General features: G+C 35.3%; 1 protein-coding gene across 1 annotated transcript in view; it reads left to right on the forward strand.

Annotated features, from left to right (window-relative positions):
* The window catches only part of LOC145259875 (solute carrier family 49 member 4-like), a 50,177-nt gene extending 35,918 nt beyond the window's left edge, over nucleotides 1-14,259 (forward strand). Inside the window, exon 3 of the mRNA XM_080117754.1 lies at nucleotides 14,091-14,259. Coding sequence (XP_079973880.1) covers nucleotides 14,091-14,245 — 155 coding nt within the window. The 3' untranslated portion in view covers nucleotides 14,246-14,259. The remainder of the gene's footprint in view (nucleotides 1-14,090) is intronic.
* The last annotated feature ends 6,081 nt before the right edge of the window (nucleotides 14,260-20,340 follow it).

Genomic DNA, 20,340 nt, shown 5'->3' on the forward strand with positions numbered 1-20,340 from the left:
AGCAGAATGTGGCCAAAAATGGATTGTCACTGTCGTGTTGTGGAACAACAGTGAAAATAAGAACAATCAAGTCGAGGTTTGGTTAAGGAACAAGTGTATTAACAATAATGTACAAAGATAGGAAAGTGTGTATATCAGCTGTGCACTCGGCTAGCAGTTGAAGTGCAGTCACATCTCTCTCACCGGTATTGGAATTACTAACACTATAGTGCTAATCGGTGTAAATTCCTCTGTTCAAAGAAGGCCGGTATGACAACCCCGTTTGAAAATATCCCTTCTGGGATTAATAACGTTTTTTTCTTGGGTTCACCGTAATGAATTCTATTGATTTCCGTTTTCTGTTTAATCTTCTGTTCTCCGGAGCTGTCTTTGTTTTTTGATTTTTTTTTTTTTTTTTTATTGCATTTTCATCCCAAACAAGGCATATTGCCACTTTGTTGTAAGGGGCTACTATCAGGGACATGGGCATCAGGGGTACTGTGTAGGGAGTTAAGCAGCAAAATGTCGGTTCACGTTGCACTTGAACCTCTGCATGTCAGTACAGTTGGGGAAGCTGGAACCCGACAGGGAATTCCAAAGTTTAGCTGTCGTGGGGAATAAACTACTGGAGTAGAAGGCTCTCTTACATCTAGGGATCTCAACTGTGAAGAGGTGGGCTTTAGCTACTTGTCGGGTTTGTCGAGGGTATTTACGTCGAGGGGGCACAAGTGCTTGCAGTTCGTCAGAGCAATCACCATTAAAGTACTTGTAGAAAAGGCAGAAGGATGCAACATTTCGTCGATGGGACAGGGGCTGAAGTTTAGATGACAGTTCAGGACCTATCAGATTGGTGACTCTCTTTTGAACCTTGTCTAGGAACGAGAGACTAGTGGTAGATGCACCAGCCCAAATATGACAACAATACTCCATACATGGGCGAATGGTGGCCTTATAGAGGTATAGGATACTTTCAGGCGTTAGTATCTTTCTAGCACGGTAGAGAAAACCTACCTTCTTCGCAGTGGTCCTGGCGATACTCTCGATGTAATTGTTCCAACTCCTGTTTCCTGAGAGCGTTAGGCAGAGGAATTTAAAGGATGTACTTTCAGATAAAGAGTTATTGGCCATTGCTATTGGTGGTAGAGAAGGTTTCTTATAATTATTGAAGGAAACAAGTTTAGTCTTGGCAGCATTGAATGTGACCATCCATTTATGTCCTCATTCCACTACAGATCGGAGGTCATCCTCTAGTGCTTCTGCCATTTCTTTAGATATGTGTTCATTTGTTTTACTGTCGTATGTTTATAGAGTGTGGTGACATCAGCATATATACCCATCTCACAGACAATTTTGTCAGAGAGGCCATTTATGAATATTAGAAATAATAGAGGTCCCAGGATAGACCCCTGAGGCACTCACACATTTATATCATATTGTTTAGATGTACGACCGTCGAGGACAACCTGGATTTTTCTCTTATCTAAGAAGGATTTTATTATGTCATGTATTATTATCATTCCAGTGATAACATATGATCTGATTTTCCTGAGAAGACCTTCATGCCATACCCTGTCAAAAGCCTTAGATATATCTAGAGCTACTGCTCTACCCAGTATATACATTCTGAGATTACAGTTAGGATGTCTGCTGTTGAACGGGCTTGTCTAAATTCATATTGTTTGTCAGTCAGAAGTTTAGCATCTGTAAGGTGATGGACTAGAGCTTGCTTAATTATTGTCTCAAATATTTTCGCAAAAAGTGAGGAGGCTAATGGGGCGATAATTTACTGGGTCAGTTCTTTCGCCAGAATTCTTGAGAACTGGTATTACAGAAGCAGTTTTCCAGCAGGCAGGAAAGCAAGATTCATTAAGGCATCTGTTGTAAAGTTTGGAGAGAACTGGAGCTACTTCGGCGGAGCACTTTTTTAATAGCACAGCCGGGATGAGATCAGGTCCACTTGCTTTTGAAGTGTCAAGATTTCTTATAATAGCATGCACCTAAGAAGGGGTGATTTTCAGATCGTCTAGTGTGGCGTCTGTCCACAAAGGAAAGTCAGGGAGGGGTTGGTTGGCAGGGTTCAGTGTGAAGTTGGAGGCAAACTGACTGGCAAGCATTCTCAGTTACAGAGCAAACAACCTCATGATTGTTGGATAGTGGGGGGATTGTTGATTGCCCATTATTTGCTACACTGTTGTAGATTTTCCAGAAGTCGCCGGTCCCTAATTTCTGTGCTTCAGTGCGTTTTTTTGGTGGTTTCAGTAAATTCTCTCTTAGCTGTCGCTATTTCTTTCTTACAGTTACTTCTGGCTTCTATATACTTCTGCCTGTTTGAACTGGACTTATGTCGGTTAAATCTGCGGTATGCATGCTGCCTTTGCGCGATGGCGGCTGCACAAGTAGAAGTAAACCATTGGGGAGAGTGGGGGCTTGCTATAAAATTTCCGTGTGGGAACATGTGCTTCAATTGCTGTTTTGAACCATTCAGTGGTCTCATTTCCTGTTCAGCAGGAAGTGAAAAGATATTTTGCAATGGGGCGGCCCTGATGAGATCCCTGATGGCTTCCCAGTCAGCCTTTTTATATCTCGTTATTGTGAGCAGTGGCTCTTCAGTTTTGGCTCTAAAGTTTAGGGCTATTTCAACTATTACCACTGCATGATCGGTGTTCCCAAGTGGGCTGTGGGTATTAGTTACAGTCATCCGGAACCGTGGTCAGAAACAGATCTAGAAGTGATGCGTGTTGTTCTTGCTGGTCTGGGAAACGGATTGGAAACTAACCATCTGTGATAGGGAATGAGATATAGAGAAGTTATATGTAGTCATACTAGCTGTGTCTGTGTGAGTAGAAAATCCAAGCCAGTTGCTGTGGTGGACATTGAAGTCACCAAACACATGCACTTGTGCGCTAGTGTCGAGGGAAAGTGCTGCATCTATGCTGTCAGAGACTTTGTTTATTAGGGTACAGTTCTGGGCCGAGGGAGAGCGGTAGAGAAAATAAAAGTAGCTAATGTTATGTTGCATGTTAAGTCTAAAGCACATAAAGGCTTGATTGTACGATTCTAGTTTAGTTTGTCTAGTCAAAAGGTGGGTGTTCCGAATATAAACTCCAAGCCCGTGCATATGTCTGTCAGAGTCCTTACAGCAGAGTAGGAGATATCCAGGCATGTTAAAGTAGTTAGAGGGAATGGAGGCGTGTAGGTTAGTCTCACTTAGTGCTAAGATATCCGGGGTGTTTGTTAGGAGAAATGCTTCAATATCATTTAAATTAGTTCTAAGCCCATGGATGTTAGTAAATGCAAGCCTCAAGGGAGAAGGCAGGTTGGTTTTGTTTAAGTTTGGGCCTGGTTTTAGCGTAATTTTTGATTGTACTGTCATTTTTTTTTTTTTTTTTTTTTTTTTTTTTTTTTTCTAAGTGTTTCAGTTTGGGTAAGGGATGCTGAACAAGTGGTTATGCAGAACAAAACATGCAACATAAGCAGACCATCAGTTGTCCTGCCATCTACTAGGATTGTGGCCTTTGGATAGCCCACCGGGGATGAGTGCAGGGTCCCTTTCCATGTGCGACATGGCACTACAAACAACCCAATATTATACAACTGTTGATGGAGCAGCCTCTCTAAGCCTTACCAAAGAGTTAGGGCCCCTGTACTACCAGTCGGGAACAGCAGCCAGGAACTGTCTATCCGGTACCTTCAACCCATCAGACGATGGTCAACCCAATCTACTTGTACTGGCATTATGGCATTCAAGCACTCCCAACTGCCCAGTTTAGGGGATGGGATGTGTAGGGAGTGGGAAAAACGGCGTTCATTGCCCTAGTCAGGAAACAAGATCGACCACTGAAGGTCTGTCGACTCCCTGTGATTCGACCTCTATGCCTAGCTAATAGACAAAGGAGTATGGAAGCTGGGCGATAGACAGCGCCTGAAACGTATCAAACACTGTCTTTGATGTCCTCCTCGGGTGATCTGGTTACCTCACTGTTCGAGTATCTTTTCCGAATTTGGTTAGTGTGACGTTTGTGCACGAAGTCTGGTTCCTTAATCATGTAGAGCATGTTGCCTATTTGTTTCTCAACAATGCCGGACTCCCAGAAAGTCTTATTATTTTTGTGAATCTTGTAGAAGACTCTTTCGCCAACTTTATACCGTTTTTTGTGATCGTTTTTTTTAGGTTTGGCCTATCCTGGTTTACTAACAACTTGTGAAAAATCGATCTAACCTTGCTTCCGAACATAACCTCAGCAGGTGTCTTCGACATTTCGATGTTTGCATTCGAAGTGACTCTGTAGACTTGTAAAAACTGTTGGAGTGACTTATCCGTCGGCAACCCACTAGCTTTTTTCAGAGCTCTCTTGAATGTGTCAACGAATTTCTCTGCTTGTCCATTACTTCTTGGGTGGTATGGCAGAATGGTTATATGCTTGATTAGATGATCCTCGCAAAAATGTTTAAATTCGGTAGACGTAAATTGCGTTCCATTGTCTGTAAAAATGCAGTCTACTACTCCAAACCTAGCGAATAGTTCATACAGGAAGTTGATAGTTACCTTAATTGTGAGATCCTTACATTTTAATACTTCCGGCCATTTAGATAAGCTGTCTACAACAATGAGATAGTAGAACCTATCTAGCGGTCCTGCTAGTATAATATAGCTTACCCCCCTCTCTCCTCGTGTCTACTAAATTTGTTTATTGCTATCCCTTTTAAGGGGACTTGCCTCTCTCTCTCTCTCTCTCTCTCTCTTATCAGTGACAACATATGCGTGTCCGTTCTTATACAACGACGGCATATCAACCAGTCTAACGAATACATATTTCATTTTAACTTTTTCCTTTGGGAGTGGAAGAAAAATCAACAATACTTTGCATATTAAGACAAAACTTTCGTTATGGGAGACTTGATCAAGAAAACCACACTGACAACGCACATAAAAAAAAAATTTTGAGCGAAGCAATAGGAACCAATAAAAATCTGCCCTTACCTCTCTTATCGTCTGCTTCGTTTCTTTCCATCTCTATTTCTCTCTGTCTCTCGTCGTCTTCCTTGTTCCTTGCAGCATAGCTTTTTCATGCATTCTGATGGCTGGCTATTATGTTTTTAGCCATGCCTTCAAAGTTCAATTTCAATCTTTCTTTTCTTTCCGATAAATTCAATGTCAGTCTCTCTTTTCTTTTCAATAAGTTTTCTTTTCAATCGTTCTTTTTCCCGATTTTTTTTTAACATTTTTCTGTGCAATTTTCCTTTTTCCTTATTTTTTTCCAATGTTTTTCTTTTTCAAGAAAACTGAGTTCCAGACGCTTCAAAATTGTGTTCGTGGTTACTCATTCATGCACATCTCAGAGATGTGATGTCCTAAGTCATCGGCACCAAATATAATAAAGCTTACCCCCCTCTTCTCCGGGGGCCGGGCCGCATCCGTCGCTATCCTGGTTCACAGGAGTATACTTGTGATGTACTTCTGGCCATGTTCGTTGCTCCCAGCTCACAGGACCATAGATGCAACCCAGCAGGGCTACATTCTTACTTGTCTAGTGGTGGACCCCTCAAGGGTGACCAGACTCTCACTGGTCACTGGAAAATATCCTCTGCCGCCCAGGGCACAATCCCTAAGTCCGTGTGGCAACATTGTCGATTTCGGCCGTCACTCTGGCTTCGTGCTGGGTCCAGTCTGTCTCCTTCATCATCCGGCGTCAGGGGATATCTGAAACAAACTGTATCTTCATTCAGGCTGGCAAGCGAGAAACAAGGAAAACTCTGGGACATTTTTATATAACGAAACCAAATATTCATAAATCGTTTTACACTTGTTTAGTCGAGTTCTTTGATTCAAGTTTCATGATGCAGGTTGTATACTTAAGTTCCACTAATCAATTTCCCAGCTAAGAACAAGAGCTTTTAACTTAGCTCTTATGAGGGTTTCGCCCCCCCCCCCATCCTGGCGGGGTGAGAGCGATGTGTACGTCTCGATGCCAGTCAGTAAAAAAGGACTCTGGACCCTAACTCCAAAAAGTCAATCGTTTTTTTATCAAATCAGAAATTCCTCCTTCCACCTTTTTGGAGTTATTCTTTCTTTTTTCCATTATCTTATTCTTTTCCTTCTCTTGTGAACTCATTATTTTATTCTTTTCATTTTCTCTTTCTTTTATCGTATCAATTTGTATTCCCTAATTTCTACTCCTTCTCTCGGCTTTTATCTATACCAATTTTTAACCCTCATTGTACTGAGGTGTTACTTATCAACAATTAGTCACTTCCAGGTCGACCGTGTCACTCCACAGGGTTTAAAAACAACCTCTTCGTTGTTAACAGATTTTTTACCAGCCATTATCTCGAAACAAATTCTCGTTTGTCTTTCTCTTAAAGACCCCACCCCGGCCCTGATGTGATAAGCGACAACTATTTATTACCATGAGTCAACCATTCTCGGCTGGTGAGTCTGTATTGCCCCCTCTGACCCTAATTTCCTATAGGTGTCGGCCAGTAAGACCGCATCCCCCCCACGTACCTTTCGATAGGATCTTATTTCCTTAATAATTTGCATTGTTGTTCTAATCTAAACCAGAAAACGACCCTGTATTCCTTTTTCTTCCTGACCCTAACACCCTCTCCCATCTTCTCTTCCTCTATTTGAAAAGCAAGATCATCTGGTGTCGCCAGGGATCTCGTCATACTGCAAAATCGAAATGAATCCTAGACCAAGGTCAGTCCAGTTTTGCCCACGATCCGAATTGAGTCAAAGGAGCTTTCATAGCTAATGCGCATCCTCTACACTCCGATTTTTCCTTCTATATCCTTATCCATGTTTGGCCAATAAATGAAAGAGCGCATAAGGCTTTTCATTCTTGATATACTTGGGTGTCCTACATGGAAATCCTTGAGTATTCATTTCTGTAATCTCACAGGAATTACGACCTTGTCGCTATATAACCGGATGAATTGAATAAATTTCTTCTAGTGCTACCAGATCAGGCTGGCTAGTGGCTTCCTGAGACTAAATGCAGCTACATTAAACTTCTGCTTTTGTTTTCTATTCTCTTTTGTAAAACTTAATTATGTTCTGCAAAAACAAAAACAGCCCCTTTCCCCTTCCTCTCTTTTTTTTTTTTTTTCCTTCCCTACTTCCCAACCCTGTCCGTGGGGCATTAGAATACACGATTGTCCTTCTGCAGAGAGTAAAAGCCTCTCAAAGGGGCCACCTGTTGGCCGTGGTGGCGACCTCTAATGACTTGGAAAAGGATCCTGGTCGCTGAGCAACTGATATCTTGGGAAATTAAAGATATCAGTTGCAACACTCCACTTTGGCCTCGTACAAGGCTAGACAGGCGGTCGGAGGGGCCCGATCCGATTAATCGGATAGTTACGTCAAGCCCTAACACATCTACTTTTCTATCAATTTCCTCTAAACCGTAACAAATACATTTCTACCCTGTACCACTATAAACTATATACATATTTTCCCTCTTTTCCATGTGTTAGAAGGCAGTGGCTAGGGTCAAATGTGCCAAATGATTAAAGTCATGACATGGCTGTATAGTGCCGGGAGTTACCACAAATGACTTGGATTGTGTAACTAAAGAATTATGGGTGTCATGGCTCCCATTTGGAACATGTATACTGTTTATGTAGTTCTGACATGACAAGGCGAATGGGTTTCCCCCTTAACATGCCCCAATATTGAACTCCAAGGTGGGTGGGGAGCATAAACAATGAATTTAAAATATATATATATATATATTGCCAATCATAAACACTCCAAGCGCCAACACGTCGACTCGGATAGTTCAGATAATGAACTACATCAAACATCCTCAAAATTTATTGTATTGAAATTCACCGAAGAAACCAAAATAACTGACTTCTCACCGTTTATTATACATAAAATTATATCGGCATATATTACCCCCAAAAATATAAAAACTTTAAAAAATAATAAAACCCTACTGGTGGAAGTGGAAAGAGAAAAACATGCCACTTTTCTCCTAGGAATGAAAACTTTCCACAACATAAATATCAGAACTTATGCACACAAGAATCTGAATACATCCAAAGGTGTAGTAAAATCGAAAGACCTATCAATGTGCACTACTGAAGAGATAACAAAAGAACTTAAAAACCAAGGAGTAATAAATGTTAAAAGAATTACAATAAAAAAAGAATCAAACTATACATACAAACACTTACATTATGCAGTTCGATAGACCCACTGTCCCAAAAGAAATCAAAATTGGGTTCAATGTTGAAAAAGTTGAACCCTTTATATTAAACCCACTTCGGTGCTTTAAATGCCAGAAGTTTGGGCACCATGAGGATGCATGTAGGGGACGAGCAGTGTGCGGCGGATGTGGCCAGAGAGATCCAGACCACACTGTCAATGATTGCAATCTTGATTGCAAATGTGCAAATTGTGGAGAAAACCATCCTGCTTATGCTAGAGCATGCAGAATCTGGAAGAAAGAAAAGGAAGTAATGTCAATAAAACATACCAAAAACATCTCCTTCCTCGAAGCCAGGAAAATAGATGGATACATAAAGGAAAAGACGTACTCTCAAGTTGTAAAGCATCCAACATAACTAACCAAGACTCCAAATACGAAATACTAATAAACAAATCGTTACAATTGGGACCAAATGACTGGCCCAAATTTATAAATGAAATCAAACCAAACATATCAAAAATTAATCCTCCCATTAAATAATCAACTAATGTTACCAATAAAACAAATTCTCAACCAAAATCAGAACATCCAAGAAAACAAAGTCGATCAAAAGAAAGACCACAAAAATTACCAGTACGTTATGCAGATGCTGAAAAAGACGAAACTAAGGAAAAACAAAATCAGTTAAAAGAAAGACAACACAGGTCACCAATATGTCTTCCCGTGGTGAAAAAAAAACACACTTGAAAAACAAACAAAAAATACATCTACCAAAAAAACAAAATAATATAAAGAAATTACCACAAACAGAAGCCACTACTACTACTACAAATAGATTTATGGAATTAGAAGACATGGAAACTGAAGTTACTCCTCAAACAAATAAAAAATCCTCATGAATTACAAGATAATCCAATGGAATTGCCATGGATTGAAGGCAAATTACAATGAAATTTTATTGTTGCAAACCAAATTTAATCCTTTGGTTATTTGTCTCCAAGAAACCTATGAGAAACCTAAATGAGGACAATTTGAATATAAAACACTATCAACAATGAAATTTCTTTACCATGAATATAATGGTTAGCGCCTCTTTTTCAATTTGTGAGTAGTTATTTTCAGCTGGCAAAAGTGATCGGGATGAATGTGCTATGGTTTTCACTTTTCCATCATCCATTTTGTGTAAAATGCATGCTCCTATGCCATAGGAGCTGGCATCGCTTGAAACTATAATTTCATGCTTGGGATTATAATGTGCTAGAAACAAGTCAGACATTAAAGTCTCTTTAATTTCCCGAAATGCTTCTCCGCACTCTTGCGTCCAGACCCATTTTTGGTCTTTCCTTAACAGTTCATTTAACGGCGACCTTAGTTTATGCATATTTGGCACAAATACATTGTAGTAATTTGCCAAACCTAAGAAACTTTGTAAAGACGCAATATTTTCTGGACACTTTTACGTCAAATTTTTCTACCACTTTTGTACACCTTCCCAAACCGCCTGAGAATACGTCTGGGAAATTCTCTTTTAACTTCCTCTTAAGGTTTTCTGCCTCCACATTTGAATCCTCAAGCTTTTGGCAAAATGAGCTTAAAGGCAGATCCCATAGTCTAAACATTTCGAGCAGATCAGTTCCAAAGAGGTTGTTTGATTTTCGCATGACAAAAATTCTTACTTTTTTGGCTCTATTCTGGAAAAAAATATTCATCAATAATTCTCCTTCGAAGGTAATTTTTTCGCCACTGACGCTTCTCACTATTTTATGTGATTTAATCTTCCAAGCCTCTTCCATGTCTGTACATTAATAATGGAAATGTCAGACCCACTATCAAACTGTAGCCTTACTTTCTTTTTAAACATTTTGACCTGTACATATTTCCGGATATTTTGTTCTTCAGGTTCAATTTTCGTAAGTTTAATGGATGTTTTTCTACCAGATTTTTTTCTACAATGTGATGCTCTATGCCCTTTCTGGTGGCAGTTGTCACATTGTTTGAATTTGTAGGGACATTCATTGTACCAATGTTTATTTCCACACCTCCAACATGGTCCAGATTGATCTTTTCCCTGTTCCTTTGTCTGGTTATTTTTTGAAGTCGGATTTTTTTGATGGATCTTTTTAATATGTGGCACTCCGCTTTCCCCTATGTTACGACTGTCTTGTTTCAACGCAATAAACCGTTCAGTCTTCTGCTAAGTTTTGTAGTTTTAAATTCGGTTCGTTTCCGAGTTTATTTAAAACACGACGCCTGATTTCAGTGTCTTTATTTAAGACTAGCCCTTACACAAATATTAAACATTTAAAATTATCTGATGATAATTCCTCCAGTGTAAAATCGTCGCAATGCTTGTTCACTATACTTGCATAAGTAGTGTAGTCATCTTCCTCTCTTCTAGTAACATTCATACATTTGTATCGCCTATGGAAAAGAGACGTTTTTGCAGAAAACAGTTCTGTAAGTAGCGTAGCTGTTTTTTGGAAGCTCAACTCACAGGTCTTTTTTGGGAGAATAAAATCCATGAACTTTGTATGTTTGGCTGTTCCCAATTTCCTTAGCAAAAGCCTAATTTTTTTTTGCGTTTGACCAGGTACTACAATCCGATATAAAAATATCCTCATATCGTCTAACATACTGGACGAAAGTGACATCGTCTTCCGGATTATAATTGAAATTTTCAATAGCAGCCCACACAGCTGTTTGAGAAAATGCATTATGATTATCGTCCACTTTAGTTAACTGTGTCGCTTCCAGAATTTTTCTTTGTTCCTCCTGTGTTTTCATCAATATTTCCTCAAAGTGTTTCTGTTGTTAAAGCACTTTTTCTTCAAATGCTTGTTTAAATCTTTCTTCTCTTTCTACTTGTTGTTGAATTTGCTGCTTTTGCAAGCGAGATTTTGCTCTGCCTGGAATTGGAACAATTCCAACAGTGAATCTTTGAATTTTGCATCCATCATACGAATTCAGTTTACAATTTATGCTTGTATTTAATAAAAAAAAATCAACCGAGTTTTCTTTCCCAATTCTTTTGTTTGAAGAACAACAGTTTAGCAGTCCTTTTGTAACTTAATTTGTTGAATGCTATATTTCTAGTCTTACTAGAAACAATCCAGTGAAATAACATTTGTTTAACATTTTTTTTATTTGCACATGTTTTTATGTCGCAAAAATAAAATATCGCTTTAAATATCCAAATTCATATGGGAAACTTTTAGTTTTTTTTTTTTTTAATTTTTGTTACTCTCTTTGCCTTTTACAAAGATGACTTGATTCTTTACGTGTTTGCTAAGCACAAATGACAGACGCGAATAATTATTTTTCACAGTTTGTCTCTTTTTCTCTTGACAAAGTCAAGCGTGTTTTTTTTGTTTTTTGTTTTTTTTTCAAATCCCAGATGTTATCGAAATAACAATAAGCTTACACAGTATTTACTAGTTGGTTTTGAACATTTAACTTTGCATAAGAAAATTCTACCGTAGGAAAAATGACTTCTGGTGAAGGAAAAATGAAGCCTTTTCCCCTTTCTAAAACACTTGGTAAGTGTGTTCAATTTTTAAATAATTGACAACATTCGCGTTTTTCGCTGTAGATTTTGGTGGAAGCAAGTTTTTTCCCATCACCAAATTACTATTGTAGTAATTAATTCACTGTTTATCCTTGCGTATTCAAATATCTGTTGAAATGACGAAGGTATTCTGGTGTAAAGATTTTACAAATCTTTATTTCAATCACTTTTGGTGATTCTCTGCAGTGATGGTCTTTCGATTCCTTGTTGCCAATCTATTGTGTCGTGGAACAACAGTGAAAATAAGAACAATCACATAGAGGTTCGGTTAAGGAACAAGTGTATTAACAATAATGTACAAAGATAGGAAAGCATGTATATCTGCTGAGCACTCGGCTAGCAGTTGAGGTGCATTGCATCTGTCTCACCGGTGTTAAAATTACTAGCGCTATTTATAGTGCTAATCGGTGTAAATTCCTTTGTTCAAGGAAGGCCGGTATAACAGTTATATTTAATTCTGCCAATAAAAACCATTAATAGTCTTGGCTGATAGGCGATCCTTTATGAGAATCCAACGTTAAAACTCCTCAGCCACTACATTCGCATGAAACAGAATAAGTACATAGAACATTGCTGTTAAATATGATAAAAAGAAGGTAGTTTCCCTTTACCAGGCTAGAAAATTTCTCAACCTTACCAGTATCCTTTATATCTATAAAGCCACCATTTGCCCATGCATTGACTATTATCGCATCTGGGCTGGTACACTAACCAATAATCTCTCTCTCTTGAATTTCTAACATAATAGGTTCTGTACTGTCTGCTCAACTCCATCTCTTGTCATATTGCCATAGTGTTGCATCTTTGTGCTTGTTTTGCAAGTACTTCTACAAAATATGCATCAGTAAAGTTGCTGCACTTGTACCTCTCTCCCCTAGTAAATACCCCAATCAACTTAGCTAGCAGCAAAATGAGATCTCTTCTCTATAAAGGTTCCTAGGTGCAGGAAAACTTTCTACTCTTTCTTTCCTCAAACTGCTTGTTTTGTGATACAATCTCTGCTCCTTCTTCCTTGACTATATGAACATGCAGAAATTTAAATGTAAAGTGAACAAATATCTCATTGCCCAGCTCTCCACCCAGCTTATCTTTCTATATATCTGACCTCTATTACAATAACCACTTATTTTTTAGTGGCAATATTCCTTCTCTAGGGTGAATGAAAGTAAAGAATAAATAAGTTTTGTAACAGAATGAACCAAAACTTATGTTAAACAAGATTAGATTGGTTTTCACTTTTCATGATGATGACAGATTGATAAAATATGCCTGAATATTTAAAAATAAAATTGGCATTGTTTTCTAATACAATTCTGACCTAAATTATAAATTCTTTTGATTAGATATATAAAATGTCTTAGTTGTGTCTGTATATTTCAGACTAAAAATCACAAACTACATTTAGAAAACTCATCAGATTCAGTGTGATTCTTACTTGGTTGTGATAAAAGAAAATCTTGCTGTCACTGGCGTTTAAAAAAAATATATTAAAAACTGTTTAAAAAGACAATACTGAAATTAAAATTTCCTTTTCTTTTTACTAGCAATGGGTGCCCGGCGTTGCAAGCTGTATGCTGAGCCCCCCCCCCCCCAAAACGTAATTTTTTAAAAACTTTGACCCCTATTATGACCCCTTAATATTTATTGTTTTGGGCTCAAATCAAGTTTTTAAGTTAGATCCATGTCCAAGGAACCTATATCTAAAATTTCAAGTGTTTAGACCCAAAATTGTTGGAGGAGTTTGGTAGAGTTCTCAAAGGTCAAATCATTGAACTTTGACCCCTTAACAGCAAAATTTCTGGCCGAAGCTCGATCACATCGATTTTCCCAAATCTCAGTACCCTGTATATCAAATTTTGAGTCTGTAGACTAAAAATTGACAGAATTATTGCGTAGGGAAATGTATACAGACGCACACATGTTCACTTTTATAGATATATAGATTATATTGAAACAGTGGAGAAAAAAAAAAGATATTGTACATTTTTTAAAAATTCTTTTTTTTTTATTATTATTCTCCCAGGCAGTTCTAGGTAGTCCTGCTGGTCCTCAACAAATACCAAAACCTTTGAAACCTTTGGATGTTTTAAAAATCTGTTCACAATTTTCACTTATTCACAAATAACTTATTAAACATTTTTCTTTGTTTTCTCCAGATAAGCTTTATTTTTGTAGTTTGAATTATTTAGAAAAATATGCACGATTATTGTGACACAATTCTGATCTATTTATGTATTCCATGAAGAAAGGTAAACTTACAAGCTGTGACATGCAAAAAGGAAACAAATGTTCATTATGTGTTTATAACCTTGAAACTAACTAAACTATTGTTTATAGTTATTAATACGCTTTAAAGTATTTTTTTCATGTTTTGTTTTCTTTTATTGTAGGTTGTCGTTTGGCTTGTTTGATTACATCATTTTTATGTCTGTTGGGGACAGGGTTTCGATGCATTACACTAAAAATGCCATACGCCACATGGTATGATTACTTTAATATTTTCCTTGAATGTGTTTCATTGAGCTTTTTGTTATATTTTGTATAAATTTCTAATTATAATTCTTTGTTTTGTCTTAAATTTATTTGGAATTTATTTTAATTTATGATTTAAATTTATTTTATAATTCATGTTCTGTCTTAAATTTTATCTTGCAGTTACTTTTTGAAGAACAATGCAAATCATCTTATTAGACTAGTAATTCCAATCATGTTTCTCTATTAACATTCTTAATTCACTCCCAGATGCAACATCATTTCACTAGGGCAAAATCATTTAGTCAGTTTAGCTAGTAGAATAATGAGGGAAGTTCAAACAGAAAATAAGATAGAATAGAATAATCTGTAAATTTAATTAAAAATGTTTTCCTAGCAAGTCAAGGAACGTAAGATGAGAGAGGCAAAGAGACTCTTGTTATTAGTTAACCAAAATCATTTTTCATTACATCTAAAAACCTTTCATGTGATCATATAGATCTTTGCAAAACAAACTATGGTACCAAATTTATTTTTGTAGGTCAATTAGTTATCAAATTAAAAGCATTCAAAGTTTATTGGAAATAAGAAAAATTTGCTGTCCTGTGTGTTATTTGTCCAGAATTAAAATTTCAGAGTCTATAACTAAAAATGCAGGCTTTGAACAATTCAAAATCCTTACAAATGTAATGTCATCTTATAGTAAATGAAAATTCTAATGGAAGCAATACTTAATAAAGGTAACCTAAACAATGGACAAAATCTTATTACCGCTAAAACAAATGTACAAAAATGACATGAAGCACAATGTTGACTGTTCATATATGATTCATTTCAACAGCTAATACATTGAACTTTTGTAGTATAGTTCATAACACAGTGAAGATTAAGTTAAATTTATCTTTTAATAGTAAATCCATAAATAAAAATTTAATTTGGGTCATTAACACAATTTGATAATAGGGCCAAATTTTCATTCATTAAGTTTTTAACTCGTTTATTATTATTTTTTAAGACAGTTCTATTATTATTATTCTATTATTGATAAGTGACTTTTCTTTAATGTAGGATTGTTTTTATATGTATAGAGACACATAATGTTGTGCACCTTAAACTGAAAAGCACCAACATTATAAAATAAATTGCCCATTATATTTATACTTTTTAAGCTAAACTTTGTGTTCAAAATTTTTTAAATCATAAGGTTTATCTTTTTTTCTAAACAAATTACTTAATTTTCCATATTAAAATTTTTTCAGTTCAGTTTTATAGCATACAAAGTAAAGAAAACTTGTGCAAAATATTCTGCATATATGCATGAAAACATTGTTCTGTGTGCTCATAAATATACTCTAGAACACGTTTTTCATTTTTGGTTAAACATAAATAAATTAATAAAGTTCAATAGAGAGAGAGAGACTGTAAGAGTACTTTTTACATCTAATGTATTTAACAATTTTTTAAATTTCTAGATCGTAAATTATATTGCAAATTATTCAGCAGGCACAAATAAAAGCCGAAACTATGGAATTCATGTAAAAAAATATTAAATGTTATTAAATTAATCTAATAATAAAAAAAATCTGAATTAAATTTTATTTTTGATATGGAAAAGTTAAACTATTTGGATCAATAAGAATAAGCTGTTGAACTCAATTCACTAATTTATTTATTTAGCAGATTTTAAAAGTTGGACCTAAGTAATATTTCAGCTGACATATCATACTTTGATTCCGGCTAGCAAATTTTCAGCTGTTGTACTGTTATTGACACTATAATAACTATAACTCTTTCTATAATTTATTTAAATAATTATATAGGCCTTCCTTGATAATTGATAATATAGAAACATTTTTCAATTATCGCAAAAATAAAAATCAGTAAAGAGTTATCTCCCTTACAACTAAAATTGTATTTCTTCTTTTTGTATAATTTTTGAATGTGCTCACAAAAAATAACAAAATAAATTGAGCATAAAATAACTTAACTGCATCCTTAGCAATACCGGTTAGGTATGGTTAGTTTACACATAAAGATTACTAAATTATTTTATTCTTTACTAGCAGTTTAGTCTGGCTTTGCTCGGGCCCTATGTATTGTTCATAACTTGCCGTACGTGTGAATACACTTTACGTAAGATTTCAAATGTTTAGGATCAAAATTTGTCTGAGTGATTTCATAGAGACCGCAATTTAACTTTGACCCCAATTTTGATCTCTTAACATTTATTATTTTGGTCTCAAATCAAAATAAAAAGTTTTATCCATGTCCAAGTTACCTACATCTAAAATTTCAAGTCTTTACACTGGCGGAGGAATTTGGTAGAATCTGCAAAGGTCAGATCTGTAAACTTTAACCTTTTCACAGCCAAATTTTCGCCCCATCAAATGCTTGCCCATGTCTGAATACCCATTATGTATAAATTTCAAATGTTTAGACCCAAAATTGGCTGAGTAGTTTGCTAGACACCACAAAGGTAAAATCTTTTTAACTTTGACAGCTTTGGCAGCTCAAATTTCTGAGCCAAACTGATTAAAAAGCTTCCTCTATCTATGAATACCCTTTGTGTAAAGTTTCAAATGTTTAGACCAGAAATTGGCTAAGTAATTTGGTAGAGACTGTAGAGGCCAATTCTTTTTTAACTTTGACCCTCTTAACATTTATTTTTTGGAGCTCAAATCAAATTAAAAGTTTGATCCATGTCCAAGTAACCTACATTTAAAATTTCAAGTGTTCAGACCCAAAATTGGCAGAAGAGTTTTCAAAAGTCAAATCATTGAACTTTGACGCCTTGACAGCCAAACTTCTGGCCGAAAAAGATTTTCCCAAATCTCAATACTCCTTATGTCAAATCTCGAGTCTCTAGACTGAAAATTGACAAATGCATACACACACATTTTCACTTTTATAGATTTATTAATAACCTCCATTTTTAGATGTTTATTTAGGTTGATTTTAATTAAATGTTGAATAGAATGTCTTTTGTTTGCACTTTTATAACAATAATTGATGCCATCTAAATTTAAAACAATATTAAATGTGAGTTTAAACAATGATCTCGTGAGTTGGGTCCAGTCATTTATTAAAAAATGAATAATTAGAATTATTAAAAACTAGCATGACTATTCAGTATTACCCATTATATAAGGATAATATTTATTATATAAGAATAACAATACGTGTAATGAATACATTATCTAATTGTTAATATTAGAAAGCTTAACAAGAAACATAGACAATTTGAACAGTCTCTGCAATTTAATTTCTGCTTATTCATTTAAATACATTTGATGTATTTGATATTAAAAATGACATTGAGAATTAGAACCTGAATTTTGTTTTGTATACTATAACTTTTTAAATGCTGAAATGATTTTGCTAAATTTTTAATTTAAATTTCTAATATAATCAAATTTTTTTATTTAAAAAAATACTTTACTTTTATAAAAGTTTTGATATCATTTCTATGGAGAAAACCTTGCTACAAAGATACTAAATTATATTCTTTATATTTGTTTCTTGGTATTCTAGCTTTTGAGTTTTAGCCAGACACACCTAAGAATGAATATCATTTATATAACAAAACTTAGATTCCATGAACAAAGCTTCTTTCTTAGAACTGCACGCCTGTGGAACTCTCTACCGCTTGCCTGTTTCCCACCTGACTTCAACTTGGATGTCTTCAAGTCCAACATAAACAAATTCCTGATGAACTGCCCCCTTAAGTAATGACACTTTATGAAATCTCCAATATTAACGAATACTACAACACTATCCCATTGATTACTGTACATGCAATAACCCTTCTCCTCAAGTGACCTCCATGTAAAAAAAAAAAAAAAAAAAAAAAAACAGATGGTGACTCTCTCTCTCTCTCTCTCTCTCTCTCTCTCTCTCTCTCTCTCTCTCTCTCTCTCTCTCTCAAGTATATTTTCCTTACTGAACTTGAAGTTATGGTTTTCTAAATAAAGAAATATATTTAAACTTTTGAGAGATTTCTTTTGAATAATCATTTAAATCTGAGAAAATAAATATCAAGTCAAAAAATGCTAGCATGGAGAGTATAATGTTGAAAGTTAATGTGCAAAGAGATGCTATTCATAAAATGTCATGAAAAAAGGACAATACAAGGGAGAAAGATGTGTAAATTATATTGAAACATTAAAAGTCTTTAAACAACCTAAAATATGTTTGCATAAAGGTGGCTGTCTGATACATATGTAGATAGTTCAAAAAATCACTAGCTGGAATGAAGAATAACAGTGATAAGTAATTTACAATAAACACTTAGTTAAAGATACTTATTTTACAATATTTGAACTGATAAATATCCTAAATCATTATTAAATGTTATGTCTGATGTATAAATATTAGGCATTATATTTGTTGATTATGATTTGATTATAGAAAAGTCAGTGACAATATCAATATCAAATGCTTGGAAAACAAGGCAACAGTGACCAAATTCAAAGAGCATTATCACATATTTGTGGTAACAAAACAAAAAGACCAACAACAAATAAACTAATTAAAAAGATTGGGAAAATCTAAAATTGGAATAACTTTACATTTGAAGGTAATCCAAGAACCAATTCCATGGCCTGCACAAATAAAATTGGTTGAAATGATGCCGCCTTTTTAGGCTAAAAATGAATTCTAGAAGACCTGGTATGAGCATATAAATGTGTTTAATTATCATATGTTTATAAATGTTCTATTTGAAATAATCTGCCATTTATAGGTGTTTAAAAGCAAATGTTAATAAAAATTTAAATGCGTGATTGAATTACAAAGTTAGAAGTTACTTCAAATATTTTTTTGTGGGATTTTGTAGTTTCTGTGTTTTAAATTTAGTATAAGGAAAGGTGCACGTTATAGAATTGGTAAATTGAGTTTAAATCAGGTATGAACTTTCACTCCCCTTTCATTATGGGTAAAATATCACATTGTATTCAATGGATTCTTTAAAATATTGTATTTTGGTATCTTGAAAAAGGGTGATCTGCTAAAAAACAAAACCAATGAATCTGTTGTTTGAATTTTAAGGTTCATTTTTTCTTTTTCTGATGCAGTTTTGAAATAGACTAAATTCTAACAGTTGAAAGGAATGCACTTAGCATGACACTATATTTGATACCACTCAAAGAATATGCATTTCCAAATATAAACAAAACATTTTAAAATTTAATAACATTTTTCTAAAAAAAAAGAACCAACAATTTATATGTAAATGGAGTTCAAAACTGTTTGAATTATTCATGCAATATTCCCAATAACTATAAAGTTATGAGAATTTAAAGCTCTGAAATTTAGTTGTTTTTATTTTTATACTGCGTTTTCACACCAAACATGGCACAGTGCCACTTGGATGTAGGGGACTACTATTTTGGACAAAATTTGCAGGGATATACTATGTAGGAAGTTAAGCAACTATTCATTACACTTGAACTTCAGGGAAGCAAGGACTCGGAAGGGAATTCCAAAATCTATCTGTTCCAGAGAAGAGACTATTTGAGTAGTAGGCTTTGTGGCATCTTCCAGAGAAGAGACTATTTAAGGATCTCTGCAGTGTAGAAGTGTGATTTTGTTGCTTGTCCAGTTGGAAGTATTTACATCAAGAGGGTACAAAGGCTTGGAGTCAGAGCACTTTCCATTAAAATACTTGCAATACAGGCACAGTGATGCAACATTTCATCGATTGGACAGAGGTAGAAGTTTAGTTGAGAGTGCGGGACCTATTAGGTTGGCGACGCTTTTTTATTTTTTTCTTTAATTTTGTCTAGAAATGAGACTAGTAGCAGATGTGCCTGCCCAAATATGGTAATAATGCTCCATGCATGCATGAATGAATGGTGGCTTTGTGGAGGTACAGAATACTCTCAGGCGTAAGTAACTTTCTAGCACAGAGATAGCCTAATTTTTTCACAGCAGCCTTGGCAATGCCTTCAATGTATTTGTTCCAATTCATATTCCCTGTGAATGTTAAGCCGAGGAGTTTGGATGAAGAGCTTTCAGGTAGTGTATCATTAGCCATGGCTATCAATAGTTGTGAAGGTTTCTTGTTATTATTAAAGGAAAGAAGCTTAGTCTTAGCAGCATAGAATGTTACCATCCATTTGTCTCCATTCCACTACAGTCTTAGTTTAGTGTGATATCTATCATTATCGC

Source organism: Euprymna scolopes, chromosome 35 (assembly GCF_053919585.1).
Source record: "Euprymna scolopes isolate OS-2025 chromosome 35, ASM5391958v1, whole genome shotgun sequence".
In the NCBI taxonomy this organism is placed as follows: domain Eukaryota; kingdom Metazoa; phylum Mollusca; class Cephalopoda; order Sepiida; family Sepiolidae; genus Euprymna; species Euprymna scolopes.